The sequence below is a fragment of the Centrocercus urophasianus genome, unplaced genomic scaffold, assembly GCF_019232065.1.
Source record: "Centrocercus urophasianus isolate 14NV4802_14NV808 unplaced genomic scaffold, USGS_Curo_1.0 seq_14, whole genome shotgun sequence".
Lineage (NCBI taxonomy): Eukaryota > Metazoa > Chordata > Aves > Galliformes > Phasianidae > Centrocercus > Centrocercus urophasianus.
The window spans coordinates 873,976-899,789 of NW_024884586.1; the positions used below are offsets into that span (position 1 = coordinate 873,976).

General features: G+C 40.0%; 1 protein-coding gene across 9 annotated transcripts; it reads left to right on the forward strand.

Annotated features, from left to right (window-relative positions):
- Positions 1-25,771, forward strand: BTBD10 (BTB domain containing 10). 9 transcript variants are annotated; one of them, XM_042813179.1, is made up of 9 exons: positions 16-105; positions 6,299-6,457; positions 17,468-17,661; positions 18,493-18,778; positions 20,266-20,368; positions 21,055-21,175; positions 22,218-22,415; positions 22,986-23,096; positions 24,662-25,771. In XM_042813179.1, exons 2-9 carry the CDS (start codon positions 6,357-6,359, stop codon positions 24,970-24,972), a joined length of 1,425 nt encoding a protein of 474 aa, XP_042669113.1. In that variant the 5' UTR covers positions 16-105; positions 6,299-6,356; the 3' UTR covers positions 24,973-25,771. The 9 variants fall into 9 exon arrangements, with proteins under 9 accessions (XP_042669117.1, XP_042669113.1, XP_042669118.1 ...); XM_042813181.1 differs by lacking the exon at positions 16-105 and adding an exon at positions 216-232; XM_042813180.1 differs by lacking the exon at positions 16-105 and adding an exon at positions 307-451.
- Positions 25,772-25,814: the final 43 nt, after the last annotated feature.

A 25,814-nucleotide genomic window follows, 5' to 3' on the forward strand; every position in this document is an offset into this window, starting at 1 on the left:
TCTTTCTGTGTGCGTTGCTGTGGCTCTCGCGAGTGGTTGCCGGACCCGAGCTGAACGGCTGGCAGCGGTGGTGCCGTGCGGAGGCCGAGTCGCGGCGCCGTGCGGGTGAGCTGCGGCAGGACCGCGCGGAGCCGGGCCCTGGAGAGGGCTGTGTGCGGGGCTTTCGGCTCTCTCCTTGCGGTGGCGGTGCGCATCGCTGTGCCCGTGGCACGGCCGGGCTGGGACCGGAGCGGTACGTGGGTCCGCTGGGGCGCCGGGAGCACAGCAGCTCCGTCAGGGCGGTGCGCGGGAACGGTTCAGCTCCGCGCCGCGGTTCGGTCGTGTTACCGGTAAAACCTGCGGCTGCTATAGGGGCTGTGCCCAAACGGAGTGTCGCGTGGGGCTGCCGGGCGGCTGTCCTTACCTGTGAGCTCTCTAAGCAAAGCCCTCCCGGTTCGAACGGTTTTGTGAGGTAAATACCTTTTTGAAACTTTCTTCCCCCTGTAACCGTGTTTTGTTTACAGAAAGATTTCTCGTTTACGATCGAGCCGTCATTGCACAGCAGTGTGTCACAGTTACCCAGCGTTGCATGTTTTTCCCTTGAAGTCGCTTTTGTTCCTCACTCTTGCTTGTACATCGTGTTCTTTTCTGTCTCTGATCTCATTGCACGTATCGCTACAGAGCTTTTTTCTTTCAGAATATGGATCCAGCTCCATCTCAGGCCTTTCCCAGGGCTGTTTCCTCTGGCTGCCTGCCTGCAGTCTGCAGCCATGGATGAGCGTTGCTCTTGGTTGGTGTCCCTACCTGCTGGCTGGCTTTCCAAGGTCCAACGACATGCTTTGTGCATTTCAGTAACCTCTTGACTGTTGCCTTTTGTTCTTATTTTTGTTCACCTCTTTCTTTGTGAATCATCTTTAGTAACTTATTTAAGTAGCTTCGGCCTTTCCCCAGAGTACCCTCCTTTTCTCTCTTCAATCTGCTGTTGGATTGGATGGCCCAGAAATGCAATTCAAATTACCATCTACACATTAGTCACAGTCCTTATCCTGGTGTATTTCATTCTCATTTTCTTCTTCTCTGAACTAAAAATATGTCCCTGCATCATCTTGTGGAGGTTAACTTGAACTCATTCGTATGGCTTGAAAACAAACACAGCCAAATCAAGCTGGGTGGATTTTGACTATTTTTAATTAGGGAAAATTGTTCCACTGTATTTGTTCTGCCAGTCTGCTGTTATGGATTTGTCTTCAGCCAGTCTTTCTTGTAAAACATCACAGAGATTTTTTTTTTCCTGTTCAGATACATAAATCTTCCAAATCTTCTAGAATTACATCTAGCTTTGTCCCATTTATGTCTTGAAAACTCATTGTATTCTATGATGTCCTATCTGTGATCATCACTGACATGTACCTATCATGCTGTTTGAGACTTCTTCTGACAAATTTTTCAACATCTAGCATTTGTTCTTTCACCCAGTTTTAGTGCCAGGAAGACAGCACTCCAAAGCAGTTCTCCTATCACCCACTGAAGCTCCCTTTTCCTTTTTAGGCACACTGGTATTTGAAAATGGTTAAATGATTTGTGTGTGACTGACTCTGCTGATTACATTAGTCACAGATGTCATCACTGTTGGTTTTTCTGTCACCTGGTTCTAATTTGTATGCTTTCTTTGATTGCATGCTTGAGAACAGGGCCTCCTGTATGTGTACAGAAACATTAAATTTTCATTATAAGCCAACGTTTTTCAATACAGTTTTCATTAGTAGCATTGCTTAAATCTTGGCCTAGTATTGTTCCTTATCAATAAGTGTATGTGGCTTTGTATGTTGGTGGGCCACAGGGGATGGGAGGATTGCAGACACACAAAGTTAGGCTCTGCTGCTTCTGGTCCTGCAGTGCTGGCTAGGGTGCTGTTTTTGTGTAAAAGTTGCTTGATTCTCTCAGCATTACATATATAGTGTTATATATATATGTATATATGTATTTTTTACAAACAAACCTGGGCTGACTTTACTTGCTGAATCTGAATATGGAAGGGGAAAAAGTTGCCTGCCTTCTGCTTTGTAGGCTTATGGTATCAGATAGATGTATTTTATAATTCCTGGAGGCTATAAAGTTAAAGCCTGCATGATAGTCACTGAGTATCTGTTACTCATGGTGCTATAGAAATGGAAGTATCAGCTTCATGTGACTGTTTTTATTGGTTTGGGTTTTTTGTTTGCTCTTCTTACTCATTAAAAGAAGCTTGATCTACTGGTTGAATGTCAGTGCTGTACTGCAAATGAAGTTTCTGAGCTTGTAAGTTTGACATCTCTGAGAGGAGGATTTATAAAACTATAGTATGTGTGTAGTTGTGTCTGCTGTCTGCAGTGGTTTGCAAGAAACTGACTGGGCAGGTATGGATTTCCATGACAGATGGTGTTTGCAAGTGTGCTTTGAACTGCATTTCTGAAGAAGGGTGTAATATCACTGTGCTGGCATTTCCAGTAAATCTTACTTGTTAGCTAGTTTTTGTTGGTACTTTGACTAGAGGAGGTGAACTGCACCACCACTTCATAATCTCAGGTTTTGAGATTCTCTCACAACTGATGCCAGGTTTGGCAACTTACCTACTGGATTCTTCTGATTAACCTCGTTCAGCCTTACAGATTTGTTAGCTGAGGAGGCCCTCGTTACAGCTGATGAGCTGCTGAAACCTGTCGCACTTGACAAAAACCTTCTGATTGATGTTTACATCTGAATAGCTGTGAGTCTGCTGAGGTGTTGTGTTAGTTATTTTAATGCTGTATTCTGTATTGCCAGCTGGAGCAGTTAATTCTGTGTTATATGTTTGGGACAGAAGCTGGCTTCTTGGGCTTCTGCTTCAAAACTTTAGGGCTGTGTTAATCATCCTCTTTAGTTAGACTCGAATGTTTTGCAACCTTTCAGATATCCTCAGTAAATATAATGTGGCTGTCTTTGAAATTTTACTGTGTCTTTGTAGCCTCTAAATTTCTTAAATGAGTGATGACTCTAGCTTCACGTTGATGGTAGCAATTCTAAACCTGTGCTGAAAGCTTTGTAAATCAGTCTGCTTCCTGGCTTTTAGATGTACTGTTTTTCAACGTTTCTCCCTGTGCTAATTTTCCAGCATTGGCTAAGAAATCCTTAATTTGCACCTAGACAACTGCTTATTAGAATGGTGACAGTCTAGCCAATATGACAGTGTTTTGTGATCTACTCAGGGTTTTTGGATCTAATTTTCCTTTGCTTTTATTTTTCCTTTTACTATGCTCCTTGGTGCCTTTTCATAATCAGCAGTATTTCAGGTGAAGTTGCTTGATTTCATGAAAGGCACTGGGTGGTATTCAGGGCAGTGTCCTCCAGCACCTCTTGTATTGCAGCTGAGCTCTGAAGGTTCTGCAAAAAGCATTTGCTTTAGTATAAACTACATATATTGCTGCCACTGTGAAACTACCCCTCTCCCTTCCAAAAATAAAATAAAATCATTTAAACCACAGATAAAGAATTTTCTTTTCTGAATTTGCAGAATTGAATTTTCATTTAGAAAATGTTATATTGGTTTTGTAACATAGCTGAGTAACTTTATGCTTTGCTCTTATTTGTGGCTTGCAAAATTTGAAATAAAATTGATAAACACATTTATGATCAGCTCAAAAGTGCCAGCAGTAATGATCAAGAAAAACATTGGCTTCATTATAGCAGAATATTTCTTAGAGAAGTATTATTTGTGGCTCCTGTTGAGTAGGGAGTGCAGCAGAGGTTGTTGCTTGTTTGCAGTGGTTTTTCACGTAAAGCAGGAAAAGGAAAATAGAACTGTTCAGCTGGGGCAGTCCAGTTTGGTCCTTTCTGCACATGTCATCGTCTTTTGTTTGTAGTGGTTTAAGTGCATAGCAGAGTAGGTTGAAGAACTGATCCTTCTTAAAGCATCTTTTTTATCCGTATGCATGTGAGACTATGTCCTCATGTTGACTCTTGTCACTTTCTTTATGTGAAAGATGTGGAGAAGGCAGCCAGCATGAAAGAACTTTAAGTGGCTTTAGTGTGTCCTTGCAGCTGCAGTTCTCTTAATAATAGCCTGTTTACTTATCTTTCCAGTGTCAAAGCTTAATTCACAGGCTGGTTCTTACTTCATTAAAATGAATGAGACCTTGACGCTGGAAGACAAATTCACTGCTCCAGGAAAGGTGTGGTCCACGTGTTTGTGAGACTGTAGATGAGATAGAAGCATGTAAGCAAGGTGCTGTGAGCCTGTCTCAGGGTGCTTGGCAGTGGGGGAGCCTGGGCAGGTGGCTGCCCTCCTTGGCACCTGGGTGTTGTTGTCTTGGCAGGCAGACAGTGCAACTGTGAGCAAGTAATTGGGTGGTTCTCTTTGGGGAATGCTCTTTGCCTTTTGTTTTAAGCTTCCTTGATCCCAGCAGTAGAACTTTGGAGGGGGAAGAAGTTGAAGTGATACAGTCTGATGAACACAATTTGTTTCAATCCAGGATAACATGTATCTTTACTTTTGTGTTACTTGCGCTTGAGAATGGTACCTGCTGCACCTGAACTCTGAGTGATGGCTGCTGAGGGAACTCAGTACTGGTTTGGTAAACCAAGCTTCCTTTCCCTTAGCTCCTTAATACTGCTCCTTCCCCTCTGAAGTAGGCTGTAGACTTCTTTAAACATCTAAGCACGCTTGATAAAAGAGTGCAAATGCAGTAACCATCTACATTAATGTTATGTCATCACACAGTGACTGTGCTATGGTAAAGCTTTGGTAACCTGAATTTCCAGATAATACGCAGTTAATGCTTGTTGGGACTTTCTGCATGGGAAAATTGAATGCCTGCTGTAATTCTTAATGAAATGCTTTTTTTCCCCTTTTCTGACTTCATATGGACACGTGACCTTCTTAGTTTTCTGATCAAAGTGTATTGGATTATAGAAACTGTAACAGGAAAAGAAGCAGCCTTGTGTTGGAGATTGTAAAATGCTGCAGCTTTAACACTGTAAGTCTTTAAGCAGCTGCCTGGTGCTTTGCAAGTCAATGGAGCTGAAGTCAAAAGGTTAAGCAAGTATCTAAATTTTGCTCATAGGAGAACATAGAAGGGATTTATTATACATTAAGGGCATACTATAGATAACCTGTTTACTTATTTTAGCTGTGAAAAAATATTTCATCCTGGGCAATAGTATAAAAACTATTTTCTTTGGTAGGACTAAATTTGAAAAAAAAAAAAAAAAACCAACAACAAACAAACCAAACTAATATGCAACTAATATTTTTAAGAAACTTGTTTTCTGCTATTCTCTTGTAATAAAAAATTTGGGGTCTAAATATAGCTGCGAGCTTTCCTTTTTTCATGACTAAAATGTCTTTATCTGAGAAGCTACAGTGTTTTACAGGAAAAGCCCCAGTTCCTTTGGGACTTGCTTCCAAAAAGGATTGAGTTGCATAGAGTGTAATGGAAATATGCTAAATATGGAGGTGGGAGCAAATACTATGTTTCTAAAATATTTCACCTAAGACTTCAGAGAAATGTGGCAATCGTATTTATCTGTTCCTGGATTTTTCCAGATGCTTTAGAACCATCAACTGTTTACTTCTAGCTGCTTCACCACTTTTGTAAGCAGATTGCTATACACAACTGTCTTGACAAAAGTGCCACTTCCAGATATTTAGGATTGGCTGCCTTGGTTGACAGTTAATAGAGTTAATTTGTCTATGAGTGAAGTTTAATGGGTATTAAACAATCTTGGATCTCAGTCAAAGCAAAGGTAGGGTTATAGTGATTTCTACTTTACCATGAAATGTTTTCTTTTTTGAGAAGTTCAGTGAAACTGGGCAGGATTGAACATTTCTAAGAATTGATGTTAATCTCCTTCTGGAGTGAAGGCTCAGATAAAACTGTTAATAATAATTATGTTCTCTTTTTGGGCAACCACTCAAATTGTAAAACTGTTGATCTCTTTTCAACATTGGGATCTTTGGAATTAACTTCATCCATTTGGAAGAAAGCTATGATATGTTTTCCTCATGTTTTGTAGCCAGTGACTTTTCTGTTTGGACCCAGTGGAATTGTGGCAAAATTAAAGCTGTCTACCAAAACTTACAGAACTATATTACTTACAGCAAAGTGTTTTTTTTTTAGTGCAGGTATCAGCAGAATGTGTAGAAGATTGTTGCTGTGTAATGTTGAAGTCATGCTTGAAAATATCCTACAATCTGTGGTTTTTAATTTAAAAAAGAAAACTAACAACACTAAAATGTGCATTGTCTTCTGTTATTTTCCTATGTGGCATTTTTTAAAAGGTAAACACTGCTCTCTTAATGTAGGTTGTGAGTGCTGCATGTGTGCTTTTGAGAGCAGTAGTGTGAGGAAACTTGCAGTGGAATGGCAGGACGGCCTCATCCTTATGACAGTAACTCCAGTGATCCAGAGAATTGGGATCGGAAATTGCATAATAGACCTCGTAAGCTTTGTAAACATTCAAGGTAGGTGCTGCATACAATCTCTTGCATCTCAAAACTGCATTGGAAGCCTGTTCTAAAGGCTGCTGTATCTGGTTGTGGCAAGTCCTGTCATAAATTTCATGGTTCTTTTCTGAAGAAATGCTACTTAACTATTTTAAAAGATGCTTCCCAATGTAACTGACTTGCCAGCTTTCCCTGTCTGTGTTTGCATTTGCTTTGTGGCGTATGGGGTCTTTGTTTCATTAAGCTGAATGCCTTTTGTGTGTGTCAGGATACTGGTTGAGTGGCCAAATATATGGGATGCTTACTGGGATTTACTTCCTGTTCTTGGCTTTTTTAGTTGGGTACTCTGTGAAGCAGCATACTTAAAATACTTGCAACTCCGTCATGGTGATGATTAATATTTGCTTGCATGCAAGTGTCACATGCTGTAGCATTCTCTTTGTAAAGCTGTTTGTCAGATCTTGCTTGCCTCTGCTTCCCCCATTGCAAGAATGTTTCCTAAGTGCTTTTTGAAGACATAATGAAGTTAATTAGTGCTTTTCCAGCATCAAGCATTCCAAAAATGATCTAAGCCAAGCTATTAGATACCCAGCAAATATATGCGAAGAAACACAGTGCTGAAAATACATATAAGCATATTTAAAAAAAAAAAAAGTGTGTCTTTGAGGTACTTTTGCCTTTTAGAAGTGCTAAATATATCTGAAAACATCTGTTAGCTAGCTAAAATTGCTGATTTTTTTTTTTAAGCTTTCCTACTTTAAGGATTTTAGGAAAAGAGCTAAGGAGAACATTCAGTAACAGCAATGTAATTCATGTTCTTATTATATAGATTCAGATAAGCTGTACTGTGGTGTTGCCCGAAGCATTGAACAAGCAATTAATATTGTTGGTTATTGTCCTGTCATTAAATGTTGGATAATTGAGACATCTGAGAGGCAGGAAAAAAAAAAAGAATGCTTTGGTAATTAAAAAGCTCCTAGGGAGACCCATGCAATTATAGGCTTGTTTGAGATGTTACTTTACAGTGAATAATGGAATGGTTAATGCAGAACTCCTGCTTCTGGTCAGTGTGGACCTATGAAATGCAGCTTTGTACAGCTGCTGTTTTTGTTAAGGTTAGTTTCTGGTAAGTGGTTGATCTGTGCTGCTTATTTAGGGTCAAAATGCGGTGCAGTATTGGCAAATGAATGGTACAGTTATTAGAGGGCACTGTATGTGAATTGAGGACTGTTCACTATCAGTGTCACAGTGTGATTGCAAATGATGACTCATTGCTGACTCTGGTTTGTGGTGCTCATCTGTGGTCCTGCACTGCCTCCCATGACTGGCGATATGCAGTGCAACCTAAAACTGATACTGGTGCAGATGGCTAATGATGGAAGGGGTAGTAAATGATGAAAAGGACTTGTTAACAGCACATGATCTGAACAGCCTGATAAATTGGGAGCAGGCAACCATGCATTCTTAATATTGCTAAATGCAAAGTTAAACATTCAGGAACAAAAAACATAGCCCACTTTGTAGACTGCGTAAACTGTGTCATTGTCAGTCTCAGTATTGTAAGGAATGGGCAGGATTTAATTGTAAGGAGCTTTCTCGGTGGGCAGTTAAATAGATATAAATCTATAGTAACATCACATGATCAAGTGGAGTTTTCTTGAGGAAGTCTATGGCCTGTGCTTTGAGAAAGACTTGGATCACTTCGTTTAGTCTGAATTCAGGGTTCTCCCCTCAAAAGGCATGCCTCTGAAATGACTGCTGCAGAGTTAGATGTGGCTCTGGTGAGACGTAGTAGGTGTTCCCAGCAGAGTGCTGAACAGCCAGCATTTCATGGAGGCTTTTAGTACATGAGGTAGAGGGATAGTATTTAAAGTAACATCATTTTCTATCAGAATAATGTAGACTCTTTTTGGAAAGCTTTGTGAATATGAAACCAAGTAATAGTCTGAGGTATAAATTAAGGAGAAATATTCTGTTACCTTGTTCCTTTGAGATCCTTGATTACTTCATCGAATCAAATTATTGGAAAATAGTGTACTTTATTTAAAAGCCTAAACTAAATAATCTGATTTTCTGTGGCTGAGTGTAGAAATGTTACTACAGTTTCTGATTTAATGGACACTTTTTTTCTCGAGAGAAATAAGTCTGAAAAATGCAGTGTGAGAAAAATGCCTTTGAAGACAAATCTTAAGGGTGGAACTGGAAGAAAATGGCTTCATTAAAAGGTTTGACTATTGCAGTCTTATTTGCTTTGCACTTTCAAAACATACCTTATTGTCATAAAAAAAAAAAAATACTCCAGATTTTAAAACTGTAATAACGAAATAAGAACTTTATAATGAATCTTGATGAAAGAGTAATATTTAAGATAGATGGTTAGCTTGTCACTTCTTGATGTTCTGCAGTGTTTAATCCACCAGCCTTGACATTCTTAGAATAGCTTAAATAATTGTCTGGACTTGTTGAAAACAATCCAGGAGTGTGAGCCATCCTGTGTGTAAGGCTTGGTTTGTGTAGCAGCAAGGAGAGTTGTGGAGCCCTGCTTTCTTCATGGTGCCATCTGCTTGATGCAGAGGACTTGTGCAAAACCTGAGGGTGCTCTTATTTACCAGTCACACAGCTCCACGTGTCTTTTTCTAGATTGAGAATCAGATGGGATTTTTGAAACCTCTGGCAAGTTGTGATGTTTTCTCTCCTTTTTCTTGTTCTGAGGTGAGCAATGTATCAGAAAACAAGAACAATTCAAGTGATCCCTAGAAAAAATTAAAGGATCCTGAGGGGATGAAATTGTGGTGTTAAAACTGAATGCAGCTAATGATTCAATCTGTCTCGCTTGTCCAATCTATTAAGAAAACTTGGTGCTTATTCCAGTACCGAAGTAAGATGGAAGAAAACTTCCAGGAATCTAATGTTGACTGAACAGCAGCTGAGGCTCAAGTAAGGAGTCGTTAATATTTTCATTGATAGGTATTGCTGATTTGTATTTTCTATTAATTTTTTCATTGGTTAGGGTTATTAGCTTCTCTTGTTAGTTTTTAGCTTCCAAAAGGCTTTAATTGCTGTTGGAAGACTTTCATTTTAATTCTGTTGCACTAAATACTTCATCTAGAGTAGCGGTGGAAAATCTGTCTGAAACTTTCTTCCTTCTTAAGATTTTTCCTGAATATCTTTGCTGCTCTTCTAGTCAATACCAAATGGTATTTCCATATTTTCTCACTCTCTTTAAGTACTCTTAGATTTGAAATCCTGTCTGCTGTACTGCATGAATGACCAAAGCATGGCTGTGCCATGTTCTCATGACACTTGAATCTTTGGAATCTTTAAAAATACTGAACTTCTTTGAAAAATTTTCTAGAAATAAGTTACTGTGCATATGTTGAAGGCTGAAAATTCTTGTGGCTGATTTTATTTTTGCATGCTAGAGAAGGATGGATTCATGAGTTCTGAATGAATATGCAACTTGCCTCAGCATTTTCTAAGTACGTGACACATCTCAGAAGTTTCTTTTTGTCATCCCTGCAATGGTATCAGAATATGTAAGGTTTTCTGCTGCAGGACAGATTATTTTTTTCTGTTCTTATAAATATGATTTCTGCCACTGAACGTTTTGTAGGATGCTGCTGGCTTCATACGGGTTCAGAAAGTGTTTAAATGTGATTCCTTTGAACTTCTGAAGATGGACATACTTTCCAGTCCCAAGGAAGAATACAAGGCTTCTTAGCTCCTTTAACTTGGATATTAAAAAAAAAAAAGTCCCTTTTTGAAAATGAAGGAGGAATTGCTGGCATGTGAATAAAGGCAACCTGTTTTCTTGTACATGATGTATTTGAGTAGTTTGACAGAAGTCGTGAGGTGTGGCTGTATATTTACATGAAGATTAATTCCTTGCTGCTTGAAAAATCAAAATCATTGGCAAATGAGCACACTGGATTTTTAATTGTTGTTGTTTCCTTCATGGAATGGAATAGAATTACTAAGAAATATATTGTTGGTGGTTGATAGGGCCTGCTGAAGAATATTTAAGAATTTTGGAGCTGGAAACGTGTTTTCCTGAGCTGCTGTGTGGAATGGGGGAAGGTCTTATAGCACTCTGCAGTTTGAGTAGAGAATTCTGCCCAAGGGCTTTCTTCTTGGTGGCTGAGCCCCATTAAGCGTGGGTGCCAGACATGACTTTTGCAGGGTCTTGATGGTTGTGTGTCCTGGCCTGCTGAGCAGCTTTGGGGGAGAATCAGAACTAGCGTATCCATGGCATGTTCTTTCTAGCTGAGCTGGGATAAAAAGGAAAACATGCTAGTTCTGCTCTGATGGGAAAACCACATATAGAGAACCAGTGCTGAAAGAACCAGTGCACATTTGCACTTTTACTTGCTGCTTGTTGACTCTATTGCTGGAGGGAGGAAAAAGGCCTGAGACTTTTCTGTTACACTTTCTATATAGCTGTTTATAGCCACGTCTTCCGTGAGTTATTTTGATGTGAAGAAATGACTTAGAAGACGACGATGGCTCTTCTGCTTCTGGAAGGTCATTGCATGAACCCTCAGGAAATGCTAAGAACAGAAGATTCAGTGGCTCAGGGGACTGAAATGGTGCAAAGGGAATATTTTTCCTGCCTCACAAGAATGGTCTCCTCTGTTGAGAGTGCTGCTGCCCTGCTTTTCTAATCACGGATCTTGTGTTTCTTCTTACTGATTTCCTTTTTCTAGCAGTGGTCTTTTGCTGAAAAGCACAGTAGATATTTCCTACAATAAACTTGCTAGAAAAGGGACGTTCACAGTTTAGAACATGGGGAGTGTGCTGTCTTGTTCTCAGGAGGTTATTGCCATACCTGCTCGTGAGCTCAGTGGAAGGTGAATTCAATTCAAACATTAATCCAGGCAGACTTGGCAGGAAGACATCGAGTGCCCTTGAAACTGCATGTGTTTGTGCAGTGTGGACGATGAGCACAAACGAGCTATGTGACGAGAGAAAGTTAGCAATAACCTTTCGAGATGTGTGTTTGTGTGCTGAAAGCCGACGACTTGGCAGGACCAAAAATAGCTTCGCAGATGGTGCTTGGCACGGCAGCTCGCCGCTCGTGCGCTCCTCACGCTGCCTGTCACTCACGTCGCCCAATGGCTGCCTGGGGATGCGGGACAGTGAGTGTGAGCTGGGCTGGCAGGAGGCGGCGAGGTCAGACGTCAGGATCGCACTACGCATGGCTGAGTCAGTGGCTGCGAGGAACTGAGCTGAATTAATAGCTACAGGGGGGTGCGTCTCTGAATGGACTGTGGAGCTACGATCTCTTATCCTTGAGGGGAAGATGACGGAGGAAAAAGTATGGCTGGCTCCTGCTGCGCTGGGCTACTGAAGAGAGGATGGAGATACCAAATATGCTGAACTTAACAAGTAATGCCAAAGGATGCTGATCTGGCTTTCAAGGCTGTCTTCTTGGGAGGAACAGAATTCCTTTGTGCTCTGATTCCCAAATTATTTCCGTGCTTTTGTGTTTCCTCCCTGATAGATACAAGAGGAAGGTGTGTATGTGTTAAAAGGAATAATCTGTGGGTAATGCTCAGGAACAGAATGAGTTAAGGGGAGAGTGCTGTCCTTTGTGTGTACTGGTCAATTTACATATCTGCTGACAAAGAACAGGCTTAGGGGGAGAAAGGGGGGCATAAGCGTTGTGTAAGTCCTAGTGATAGGAACAGAACGGATTTGATTTCATCTGATGCCTTGCAGAAGTATTGCTGGTACTTATTGTATATAGAAAGCTCTTTATCTGCGTTCTACAAGTGTTGATTATGTGAATCATCCTAGGAATAGACTGGATCTAAGTTCTTATGTTAAGATGAGTTACTTCATATAGGTCTAGAAGATAAAGGGTGAAAAATAGGGGTAAGATCTTAAATAATCCAGTGCTGTGTCCTCTACATTTACATTTAGATTTATGGCTTTTTCATGGCTGTTTTCTTTGGCTTTTATGTTAGTTTACCACCATAATTCTGTAGACAAACCCTGTTTTACAAATCATGTGTTTATTGGCAGTGTTCAGTAGGATGCACGCACACTTTTTGTATTGGAATACGTGCTAATTGTTTTGGCAGTGAAATTAATTCAGTTTAATGACTTCTTTTAGTCATTAGTAATACATTCATAGCAGTATGTTGTTATGTATAAAGACAAATGGAAGCCCTTCTTTCACCAGTGACTCTGATGCATCATTAAATTGAAGGGCATTCACTTCTTTTAAAGAAAGCTCTTCCTTTACTGCAGAAACACAAAGCATGTTGGTATGACAAGCGTGTCATTTTGATGGTACTTTCCTCCTTTACTCCATATTAAATAGGCTTCCTTAAAGCCTTTAGCTTATTTGGTTTTCTTTGTTAGGTAACTGCATTTAAAGAAAATGCCTCTTCCCTGTTACAAAGGCAGAGCTGTCTTTATCTGTGACTCAATAGGAAAACAAACTCATTTATTTATCAGACGTTCTTGAATGGGTGCAGTGCTGCTGTCCCAGTGTTCCTTTGGAGCCAGGAAAAGCAGTATAGTGAAATTCTGTGTAGGCTGAGTATACCAATATTCATAGGGCTGCCTTCTTTGGCGGTGATCGACAAAGCAAGGCAGCATTGACCTCCTCTTGGTAAACTTCTGTGAGCTAGCTACATAGGGTAGCCTACATGATGGTTTTTTTCCAGCTTAGTTTTAAATTAAGTGCTGTTATTAAGCATCTAGGAATAACATTTTGCTTAAATGCTGCTTTTGTTCCTCTGTTGTATCCACAGCTTCCAAGGTGCAGTGTGCAGATGTTAACCATCTGGGAAATAGATTGAAAGCTGGGAGTTGCGAGTATTTTCTTTTAGAGAAATAGAAATCTGAAGCTATAATGACTTTCTTGGAGGCTTGTAATAATGCACTGCCCAGAATGCTCTTCACTGTTGTAGGCTGACATTACAAATTAATACAGTGTGACAGCCAGGTGCTGCATAAGACCAGTGGTTTCCTGGCAGTTTTAATTATCCGTGTCTCACTGCTGTTGGGAAGTACTGGTGTTGTACTGGGCTGCCTAATGTGTCTGAGAACAGTTTGTTCTTTCAAGTAGGGCTGCTCTGCTTTTGTTGTTCCTTCTTTTGTCAGGGCAGTAGCTGCAGTGACACAATGGAGAGCTCCCTGCTTCAGCACTGCTTTGGTTTGTCTGCGTTATCAGGGTTCATTACCTCCAATTTCTACCAAAGGTTAAGACTTCATCTGCAAAATGCACTGGCAAGTCTCAGTTAGCAGTCTGAAAATCTGCTTAAAATTATTGTAAAGATACGGAGAGACAGCAAGTGTATTGGTCTGACTTGATAATGGATCAAATCAAATAACTCTTAACAGGCTTTGCATTGCTGCTGTGATGCAGAGTTTTTTGGGTTGGTTTTTTTTTTTTTTTTTTTGCATTTCCCAGTGGAAACTGCCACCTGTCCCCAGTGGTTTTGTTGTGAGAGGAAGAAAATGACATTACAGATCTTCTATTAGGGGAAAAAAGTATATTTAGTAGTCTTGATGTATTCATACTTTGTTGAACATTTGCAACTTCTTCAGCCTCTTAGTAGTAAAATATGTCCCAGGTTGTCCTTCCTTTTTGGTGGTAGCTCCCTTTTCAGGGTGATTAAACACCTGGTACAGTGACACAGCTCTGCAGGTCCCTTTCTTTATGTTCTTTGCTCTACAATATGCAAAGCAAAGGAGTTTAAATCTGAACAACATTGTATTTCACTGGTAGTATTTAGCTTGGTGTACATGCTGTAGAGCAAGAGAACTGCAGACTTCTGTCAGATGCATCTTCAATAGACCAAAGAAATACACTGAATTTCTTCTCCATTGTGATTCAACAGCGGTGTGTTTTAAAACCGATGCTTAAATGGCTGTTAATAAGATGAGGGAAGATTCATGTTTAAATGGTGCTTTCTCATAGAACCATGGAATGGTTTGAGTTGAAAAGGGGCCTTTAAGATCATCTAGTTCCTGCTATAGGCTGGGACACCTCCCACCAGACCAGGTTGCTCACAGGCCTGTGCAGCCTGACTTTGAGTGCTTCCAGGGAGGGACATCCACAGCCTCGTTGGACAACCTGTTTCAGTGTCTCACCACTCTCACAGTTAAGAATTTGTAATATCTAGTTCAACCTACCCTCTTCCAGTTTAAAGCCCTTTCCCCATGTCCTGTTGCTGCATGCCCCTGTAAGTCCCTCCCCAGCTTTCCTGCGGGACCCTCCAGGTACTGGAAGGCAGCCCCAGTAGGAGCGTGGGTGTGTGGCTGAGCCTCCAGCCTCCCTCGTGGGATTCTGGCTGACTCAGGATTGCTTGCTGTAGCACCTGTTTTTCTCCTGAGAGAGATTATTAACCAGGGCTCATCCCACTGCTGTGTGAACTCTGAATCACTGCTTTGAGAGTAATGCGGCTTAAGATAGTTTGCTGAATTAAGAAACACATTTTTAATTGCCTTTCCTGTTGAAGAGTAATTTGTGCCTGCACCGCCAAAATGCGTGATAGGTTCAAGTATCCTCACAGAGGTTTGGTTTCATTTTCTCTTGTATTTCCCTTAGTTAAGGAAACTGAAGCACTTGGCTGTTCAGAAATGGGCAGTCGTACTTTCTGATACCATGAAGTGCTGTATACGCGCTACTCAGGTTTCTTGCAGCGTGGCTAAAAGCATTATCAGGGCCAGGATCAAAAAGCTTTGTTAAAGGTGATCACGTGGCTCTATCAGGATTTGCTGAGGTGAGCCCAGTCACAGGGCTGCTACGTGCGCGTTTGTGCGGGGCAGTTGGTTGCTATCATAACATCACGCTTCAGGGGCAGGAAGGCTGTGACTGTTTCTGGGGAAGTTCAGCTGTATGTTACTGATCAATTGTCATGGATGAACTGGGTTCCTCTGTTTTGAGTTACGTTTTAACTGTAGGCTACAAACTGACCGTTTCTGATGTTTTGCCATCATTTCGTACCTGCTTAGAAGGCTGTATTTCATATACACTGCTATATGGGGAAGAAAAGGTGCAGAGGTTTTCTTAAATTGTTGATGCCTTTGAAAGGAACTTTTGCATATTTTACTTTTATGATGCAGAATTACCTTTCCTCTATTAGAAGAGCGAAACAGGTAAGGAGATGCATTAGCTGTGCTGAAATGCCATACATCTTTACCCAGTCAGAATAGCACTGAAGGCCCCGTGGAGAGTGCTGTTTTATTTTAATGGACGTATTTCAATCATCTTGATTCTTAGCTCATAATTCTGAGCCCTTCCAGCCATGAGCAAGGCTTGCAGTTGTTTTGCCTCGTTCAGTAGACCTTTGTCTGACTTCACAACTTCGAGATGCATGTCTTATTGCAGCACATTTTAAGCTTGGCAGGAAACAGTATTGCAGTAGATTCTCTCTGCACCAAACTCCTCCTTCGTTGGATACAAGCTCTTTCCTTCAAAATGGCGTGGGGGGAAGCTGAAAGACATATTTCTTTGTTTTGTACTAATACCCCTTTGAGGCCAATTTCAGCACTAATGTAAACTAGTAAAGATTTATCCTGTCTTTTGTTCTGATTTACGTTCCTCTTCTTATTAGTCACTGATACTGAAGTTGAAATGCGTCACGTTAGATGCTTACTTCTTGATCTAGTCTTGTGGGGAAACTTGGGGGGATGGGGTTTGGTCATGACTTTTAAGTTACTTAAGAGGATGTTCTGCTCTACTTGCTTCTGCAGTCAGTGCTTTTTAAAGTTGTCATGCCCTTCTTAGCTAAGTCCTGATTCTTACCTCTTCTTGTTCTTGAATTCTACAGCATTCCTAGCAGTGATCTTTCAGGTCTCTTGGTAAGCTGTGTGATTCACAGGCTGCAAGCAACTGGGGCATCGAGGCTCCTGTGGGAAATGTTGACCCATCTTTGTCAGATGCTGTAGCTGTCCACGCTTCTCAGTTACACCGTGCCTGGGGCTTCATCAAAGTTCTGCAGTTGAACCTGTTTCTTATAAAAAAGGAGTGTTGCCATGCCTGTGCTTAAATGACAAATAGCAAAGGAACTAATTTAAGAATTCTGGTGGGGTGCAAGGGGACAGATGTCTGTTCTCTGCTGATATAAAATCATTTTAAAGAGTACAAATGAAAGGCAGAAGTATTTTCAGTGAAATTCAGCAGTGACTTTTGTACATTGCTGTTTAATTTTTAGGCAATTTCTGAAGGTACTGGACCTTGAAACTGAGAGGCTTTGTTGATAGCTTTAATAACTAATTGCAAAACAGAATCAGTATTCTTGATTTAGGAAATGTAACATAACCACAGTTTAAAAAGAAATCTTTAACGGTTAATTAAAATTTGCTAGTTTGGAACAAATGTCATTCTTGTTACTGACAGCTCTAAGAGTCTCAGCTTAGATAGTACACTTCATAAGTCTCTTACTCTATTGTTTCTTATGAGAGTAATTGACAATTTTAAAAAGGAAGCACAAATGTAAACCCGTGGCTGGTATGTTTTGTTGCATTAACTGGTGTGAGGCTGACCTCCTTTTAGAGGGCAAGTTGCAAGAAAACAAACAAGCAAACCCTGAAGAGACAAGTAAGCAGCTAAGTCTGTTCTAAAAGCCTGTACTCTGATAAATGTTTTCCAAACCAGGTTTTACTGGAGAAAAAAAAAAATAAAAAGAGCCCTCTCTTTTGATTTCATTGTTCAATTACAATGCTTAATCTAACAGTAAGAATCAAAATAAAATACTCAGCTGTGCTTGACTGACTTGTTCTGGAAGGGATTTCTGTGAGTGTGATTTGCCAGGCAGTCTCCAACTGATCAAGCAGCGTCTCTTTGTAGATGATACAGCAATAACCAGATAATTTGTGCTGTCAATTTAGTGTTCCAAACCATTGATTACTTTTGTGAATGTGGATATGAGTACAGCAAAGAAAGAAAATGGATGTGGATAATATTAATCTTCGGTTTATGCTCCATGTATGTGTTTTGATGTCTTTGAAATTTCAATGTACAATGTTTCAGACATCTTGAAATGTGGAACATTTCTCTTCTGTTTCCAGCACCTCATCTCGTATTGCTAAAGGAGCAGACTGTGCAAAAATGAGCCTTCATGGTGCAAGTGGTGGACATGAGAGATCGAGGGACAGACGCAGATCCAGTGACAGATCTCGTGACTCATCCCATGAAAGAGCAGAGTCTCAGCTCACTCCATGCATCAGAAATGTTACTTCACCAACAAGACAGTACCATCCTGGTGTGTTCAGATCTTTAGCATTTCAGGATTAAAATTTTTAAGTTTAATTGCCAGTTTGTTAAAGGAATACAATAGAAAGCATACAGACCTCCTGTGTGTGCCCTGGGCTGGAAGTACCTTTTTTTTTTTTTTCTTCCCTAGATCATAACATTTATATATTCTTACATGATTCTTATTTAATATAAATTGCAAGAATGATCTAATTCTCCTAAAAAGAGAATATTTTCCCCTTGGCAGGGTTTGGGGTTTAGCATTATAGTAAAAGGAAAAACTTCTTTTTTTTTAATGTAACAGAATTTGTGGAGGTTTTTTTGTTTTGTTTTTGTTTTGTTTGTTCATTTGTGTTGGTGTTTTTTTGGTACCATAATACTAAATACAAACTGTGATGAGTAGCTCTTGTATTATGTTGAGCTGCTTTTTCAATTGTGGAATGCTAATTTTTTTTTTTTCTAATGAAGAATTTGGGGAGACAAGGCAGGTTTGGTGTGAACCTCTTTGAAGTTCAACAAGGCCAAATTAAAAGTTTGTGCACGTGGGTAGGGGCAATCTTAGATGTCAGTACAGTATGAATGATGAATTGATTGAGAGTAGGACTTAGAATGGTTTGGGTTGCGAGGAGCCCTTTTATGATGGCCAGACAGTAGAAACTTTGTGTTCTTATACAGAAAGTAGTTACTTTTGAATGTTTCTTTAACTAAAGAACAGCTTTTGTTGAATAAGTCTGTCAGTTTGCCATGCTATGTTTCTGGAAACCCATAAATTGCATAGGACTCATGTAAGACTAATAGATTGTGTTGTTTTTCTTTTCCCTCCACCTCGTGCTCTCTTAAGATCGAGAAAAGGATCATAGTTCATCTCGACCAAGCAGCCCCCGCCCTCAGAAGACTTCCCCTAATGGTTCCAGTGTTAGCATGGGGAACAGCAGCAGGAACAGTAGCCAGTCAAGTTCAGATGGAAGCTGCAAGGCTGGTGGAGAAATGGTGTTTGTGTATGAAAATGGGAAAGAGGGAGCTCGGAATGTAAGAACTTCTGAACGGGTAACACTCATAGTGGACAACACCAGATTTGTTGTCGATCCTTCTATCTTCACTGCACAACCAAACACAATGTTGGGCAGGTTTGTATCTTTTTATTTTCTTAGTCTTCTACCTACAGAAGTGAGTAATTCAATATGTATACATATTTTTTTTTTTTTTTTAAGATAAACTGTTTAAAAAGCTACTGATCTCATTGCTACTTTAATCTAACACTTGATGTTATCAATTTGTGAAAGTCTTTAAGTGAAAGAGTTCTCTACTTGGCAGAGGTGCCAGTGGACATCTATTACAGCAGTTTGCAACTGCATTAACACTTCATATGAGCATATGAAATTTCCTTCTTGCTTGGCATCACTTCTGTATTCAGTCTGCCTTATGCTATCTTCTGATTTTTAACCTAATTGCTTCATAAAGCACTTCTGACATAGATGATGTTTTTCAAAACAGCATGAAAGAGAACTTGTAGGTGTTTTTGGTGATAGTGTTTTTTCTTAATGGACCTGTCCAGACAGCATTCAAGCTCAGATTTATCTTCTAAAATGCGTTAGAACAGGGTAATGTGAAATGGGCATTATCAGTGTAACGTGTCAGTCTCACAGCAAAGAGAACTAGTGTTGCAAATGGACAGTAGTTGAATGAAAGTCCACGTAACTCGTGCTTAATGCTTGCTGCAGAAACTATAATAAGCAACATAACATCATGTTTTGTAGGTGGGAAGGAATGCTGTACTTTAATTGCTTGGATACTGACTGTTTCGCTATTAAAATGGGACTTTTTTCAATCCCTAGTCACATAATATTTGAAAATGTATATATGAAGCTATTTGCTGAGGCATAGATAAATGTATGATGAAACAATTTCATGCTTTAAACATGCACTGTGAGGGATAAATAGTACCTTGGTTCCCTGTTTTGTGAGAAGTCAGGGGCAGAGTTGCAAAGAGCCAGAAAAACTGTTTTGTGTAAATGGTAAAGAAAATAAGTACAAATAACCTGAAGTAAATTAAAGAATTGATGCAAGGTGTTTGTATATTTACAATCAAGTTATATGTAAATAAACAGGAATGTCACAAAGTGGTAATGTATCAGAATGAGGTTATGTGGTGAAACTGTCTCTTTTTTTCATGTCAGCCTCCAAAGAAATGGTATTGGCTAATGCACTAGATATTTTTTTGTGTGTGTTGCTGAGTTATTCTCCCTCAGGGATTGGTTCAAGGCACAAATCTATTTTATTTTTTATCAATTCAAAAGTAGGTTAATAAAAATATGGAAATACTGTTCTAAAATGCAAGCTATTTATAAAACCATTTTCCCTGGTGTCAGCTCACGGGTCACTGGGTAGGAGCTGCTTAACTAGAATGCACTAGGAGGTAAGAGAATGGCTTCTTGGCCTTAAGCCTTTAAGCTGTTAGACTTCCATTTATTTAAATACATTTTGGCTTTAGAAGTGGTCAGAAAATGCACATCAAATCATTTGAGTACCATTTTTGACATTTTTACTTTTAAGGTTCACAAAAAAACCCAACACCTAGTAGGGAGTTCTAACTGAATTTCTTATTTTCGAGCAGGATGTTTGGATCAGGCAGAGAACATAACTTCACACGTCCCAATGAAAAAGGAGAGTATGAAGTGGCAGAAGGAATTGGGTCCACTGTGTTTCGTGCAATTCTGGTGAGTTTTTATGGAGGAAGAGGTACTAAAAGCATTGTTAGGACAAGTGCTCTATGTACTAAGGAAAGTTAAGTTCTTGAAATATTGCATTTTGGTTGGGCTTTGGTTGAATCTTGATATGAACTTTCCCTGGGTTTTCTGGACACGTGTGTAACACCAGGGAGAACACATGAGGCCAACAAAAAAAAAATCTGTTCATCTCCTGTGGGTCTAGTTGGCCTGGTTTAGATATATTCAGCCCTTCTTGTGCTGAAATGAGGGAAAACCCAACCAGTACTTGAAGTGAACTTTCTGCAGGTAATGGGAGAAAAGCAGTCTTTAATGTGAGAAGGAAAGATCTTCCTACACAAGAACTAAAACTGTTAAACTGCTTTGTCAGCAGAAGTGGAATGTCAAAAGCTGAGGGAAGTATACATAAAAGGCAGTATATATGCAACAAGATGACCAGCAGTAGTAGACGTTGCTTAGAAAATGATCCATGCTAGAGCTTGCTGCTCTGAAAGCAGCTATCTCAGAAACTGTATGAATTCAAGGATAATAATATTCATAATTTTTTGATGCATATTGCTTTCTTATGTTTTAGAAGGGTTTGTTGTGGAAAAATAATTTCAGCTTTGAGACTGAAGTGTATCTGTCAACAGATGTTTCATACATTGTATTTTTTTTTGTTTACTGTATTACTTCAGGATTACTACAAGACTGGGGTGATACGCTGTCCTGATGGGATATCTATTCCTGAATTGAGAGAAGCGTGTGACTACCTCTGTATCTCTTTTGAGTACAGTACTATTAAATGCAGGGATCTCAGTAAGTATGCACTTTATTAAAATGAATTGTACAGCCTAACTTAAGCAAACATCTGAAGGATTAATTGCAGATTTTTCTTTATTGAAATAAGGAACACGTCTGATACTATATGAACAAAATCCGTCCTTTTTTTCTTAAAGTAGGGCTCCAAATGGATATGCAGCTTGTGAAAAATCATGTTTTAGATATTGAAATATGTGATACTCAAATATTTTAGTGCCCTGGTTGGAAGTGTGTAATAGTTAAGCTGTGCTGATTTATCTGTGGTAGGGATACACTAGCATTAAGTGGTATCTTGTAGAAGAGCGGGAATGGAAGTTATTCAACTCCCTGCCCATGAAAACTGAGCTGTACTGCTAGTGAAAGTAGTAGAGTTGTGCTGGTGGTGCGTCATGGTTATGAGTGTGCAGTGTATGTCCAGCTGGTGTCTTCCCTGAATGCAGCCAAAGCTTTGGCCAGCAGGTCAGATCACCTGGCCATGTCTCTGGTTGCTGTGATTTTGTGGTGGCTGTGCAGTTGTAAGACATGTAAGATATGTACAGGGCACCTGTGCCTTCACCAGCAGCGCCATGGCTTCACTACGTGTTGCCTGCTCAGTCATTCTGTCTTAGCAGGATTTCAGAGCTGATGCTTTGAGGATTTTGAGAGGATTTTGGTTTTAAACTGCCGCTTATGAAAAGTGGGTGCATGCGTTATTCCTTCAGCAGCAGGCTTAAATAGTGCTGCTTTTAGGAAACCCAAGAGGAGTCTTGTGTGCAACTTCCTCACATTGAGGGGCAGTAAAAACATTTAGCAAGTCCACTGGAAGTTGTGCCACTGTCTACCCAGTGAATGTGAATGTCCTACCAGCAGGACAGTGCTGTCAGTTAGAACTCCTGGTGCAGCTTACGGTGGAAATGGGAAAAAGTTCTGATCATATTCAAACTAATGAACTAAGTGTCTTTACAGCTGTCTGCAGTAAATACTGTAAATACAGAGTTCTGTGTTTCTTGCTCCTGCCCTCATTTCTTAACCAACTTCAATGCTTTTTAAAATGTTCCAGGTGCTCTCATGCATGAGTTGTCAAATGATGGTGCTCGCAAACAGTTTGAGTTTTACCTCGAAGAAATGATTCTCCCCTTAATGGTTGCCAGTGCCCAAAGTGGTGAGCGGGAGTGCCACATTGTTGTGCTGACGGATGATGATGTTGTTGACTGGGACGAAGAGTATCCTCCTCAAATGGGAGAGGAGTATTCGCAAAGTAAGGTTATTTTGTTTCTGCCTTGCTGCTCCATGGTAGTAAAAGTGCTCATCTAACTGATGTATGTGTGAGCACTCCTCATAACATCCAGATGCTTCAAAAAAATTAGCTTTGTCCGTTCTGTTCACTATTTTGCTTCATTCAAGTCTATTTAAGAAGAGGAGCTAATTTTTACTGTTAGAAGGCATTTAAAGTTTCTGACTTTGAAGGCTGAACTCCCTAGAATGTGTAAAGGAATTACATCTTACCCGGGGGAAAAAAAAATCCTTTGTTGAGGATGCATTGAGAGTATTTAGTGTGGTTTGTGAGTTCTTTTACTACATGTATTAAAAACTAAATGATAAGAAGAATTACCAGATGCAACCAACCAGTTTCACAGTGCCTTCTGCCACTTTTTTTCTGGTTTCTGTTTCGTGTGTTTTGAGGAGCTTTTAGGTCTTTCCCACTCCTTCTGGAGTAACAAACAGTTATATAAAGCAGGACAATGAAAAAAGATAATGAAACCTTATTTCTAGGACCAGAAGCTGAATCATTTGAGTACAATTTTTCCTCATTAAAATGTACTTTCAGTTATTTACAGCACAAAGTTGTATAGATTCTTCAAATACATTGAAAATAGAGACGTTGCCAAGTCTGTTTTGAAGGAAAGAGGGCTCAAGAAGATCCGATTGGGCATTGAAGGTAAGGCTTTATGATCATCTGTACTATTGAAGATACAAGGGTTGATTCACCTTGTGGGGTGACATCACTGACAGTAGATGACAACATGGCTGGGGGGAGTGGTAGTCAAAAAACAACTGGTCCAGCTGGAAACCTGATTACAGGCTTGGCTGCTCCACAAGACTTACATAGCTGCTGAGTAGCTTACATGGTTTATAGCATCTTAGGGCTGCATCTCATGCTGTTCCCCTTCAGTTTTCATGAGAATCTTCTCTGTTCTTGCTCTGCTTCATTTGAAGTCCTGGAGTCCTTTTACAGCTTTTATATGTTCTGTTCTTGGTCTCGTGTCTTTTTCTGGGCTCGAAATGAAAAATCTAAGTTGCATCTAGCTGTTTTCTTTTAGGAAATGCAAACCTATTAAATGCATCACTGAAGTGCAAAGAAATATTAATCTGAAATCTGTTCAGTGGAACAGGCTGCCCAGGGAGGTGGTGGAGTCTCCTTCTCTGGAGATGTTCAAGACCCACCTGGACACCTACTTGTGTGACCTGGTGTAGGGAACCTGCTTTGGCAGGGGGTTGGATCATGATCTCTGGAGGCCCCTTCCAACCTCTACGATTCTGAGCAATTCTGTGATTCTGTGAAATAAGCATCTTGTGCCTTGAAGAAGCTGATGGGTAAAAATCTCAGCTCTGGCATTGTGAAAAACAAGTACAGTTAGTTGGCTTAGATTTTTATCATGGATGTAACAACTGGGCTGCTCTCTATTGCGTTTTCTTTGATTGTTGACCCAAATATTTAAAAATACAGCCTTTTGTCACTTGTCAATTTCTAGCATTCACACACCAAGTTGTCATGGTTACGTTTGTAATTTGCCAACGAAAAGCAAATGCATCAAACACTTGTGAACTTAAAAATAAGTTCAAGTGAACAAAGCATGAGCCTCCTAGCTGACATGCCATTAAACTACCAAGAACTGTTTCCATCTGTAATGCTGGCTAATAACAGATTATTTTTGCTGGCATTTGTTTTAGACAAAGGGCAACAGTTTGACTCAATGCTCGCATGCCGTAGTTACGTGCAACTTTCTAGTAATGAAAATTGCTGCTTAGAGCACAGGAGGAAAGGATTGGTCTAAAACTATATTTTCTTAGCTTGGGGAAGCTGGGAGGATGTGAGATGAATTGCAGTGCTAGGATTCTGCTTGAGGACTTGAACCGCAGATCAAAGTGGCACTGCTCTCTAGTTTTGAGGTCTCTTTTTGAGGTCTCACTTCACAGGTCAGTGTTCACAGAGCAACTGGCTTTGCTGTGGAGCTTGGAGAGTTGTCTTGGAAACATCTGCATCATCAGGAGCATTGCAGCCTTTTTTTATTACAGCTTGTGTGGTAGTGCAGTCTCTGTCTCTGTGTTGCCTTTTCTTATATAACATCAAGAACAGCACAGCTGAGTGTTTCCATTCTGGCTGCTGATGGTAAACAAGTGCTCATCTTCATTATGCTTCATGTGTTTCTCATACTGTTTAGTTCAGGGATTTCTTTCACCAGAAAGCAGTGTTAACTTCTGCCGTACTGTAATGTTTCTTAGGTTACCCTACATACAAGGAGAAAGTGAAAAAGCGACCAGGTGGAAGACCAGAGGTGATTTACAACTATGTCCAGAGGCCGTTTATTCGGATGTCCTGGGAGAAGGAGGAAGGAAAGAGCCGGCATGTTGACTTCCAGTGTGTGAAAAGCAAATCTATTACAAACCTAGCAGCAGCGGCAGCAGATATACCCCAGGATCAGCTCGTGGTAATGCATCCTACCCCCCAAGTAGATGAGCTGGATATTCTGCCTATTCATCCTCCACCCAGTAACAGTGAGATGGATACTGAGGGACAGAACCCGCCCCTTTGATTTAGACTGATATAAAAAATAAAGCATGCTCCATTACAGCAACCCTGTACTCAATTCATACTACACTGCAATTCCAGTTTTCTTCATTGTGTAATGGTGTTTAGGATATTGCAGTATGGACCTTTGGAAAGACCAAGGGGAGTCTCTGCTTGTTTTTGAAAGGGTACAGATAAAACATTCTGGGGTTACAGTTACATGTATTTGTTCACCGGTAGGTTTGTGATGTTGATTATTTGTATGCCGGACTGTCCTCGCTCTGAAGCCCATCAAAACTGCCAGGATGCCGGGGGCTGTGTGCGTTCAGTATTGTTACACAGGGGTTAGAATGCAGGATTTGGCATTGATAGTAGCACTTTACAAATGGTTGATAAATGGAATTCCAAGCCATTTTTTATAAATCTATTGCACAATACTAACAAAGTGCTTCTATCAAAAGTATTAACTATAAATAGTTTTGCTCTGAATAGATTGACCCTTCTAAAGTTATTGCGTATGGTTGAGCACAAAACTACTTACCATTGGGTTTTTGGATTGAGGACGTGATTCAATTACCCACGTAACTCCTTGTTAAAGTTCTTCAGTGAATTTTTTCACTTGTTTGCAGCGTGAGCCATGTTCAAAAGTTGTGAACAGTGGATAGGGGCTTTATCTTAAATTTTGCCTTACTTTATTATGTTCACAAGTATTTATTTACTAAATTTTTCATAAGTGTCATGAAATAGGAAAATGCAAATGGTTCATTCTTCATTTACTGATTGTAAACGAGTTTTTCATGCAAATAAAATTTCCATTATTTTAATGGGTTTGAATTATGTGTAAGTGAGATTAAATATACAGATGAG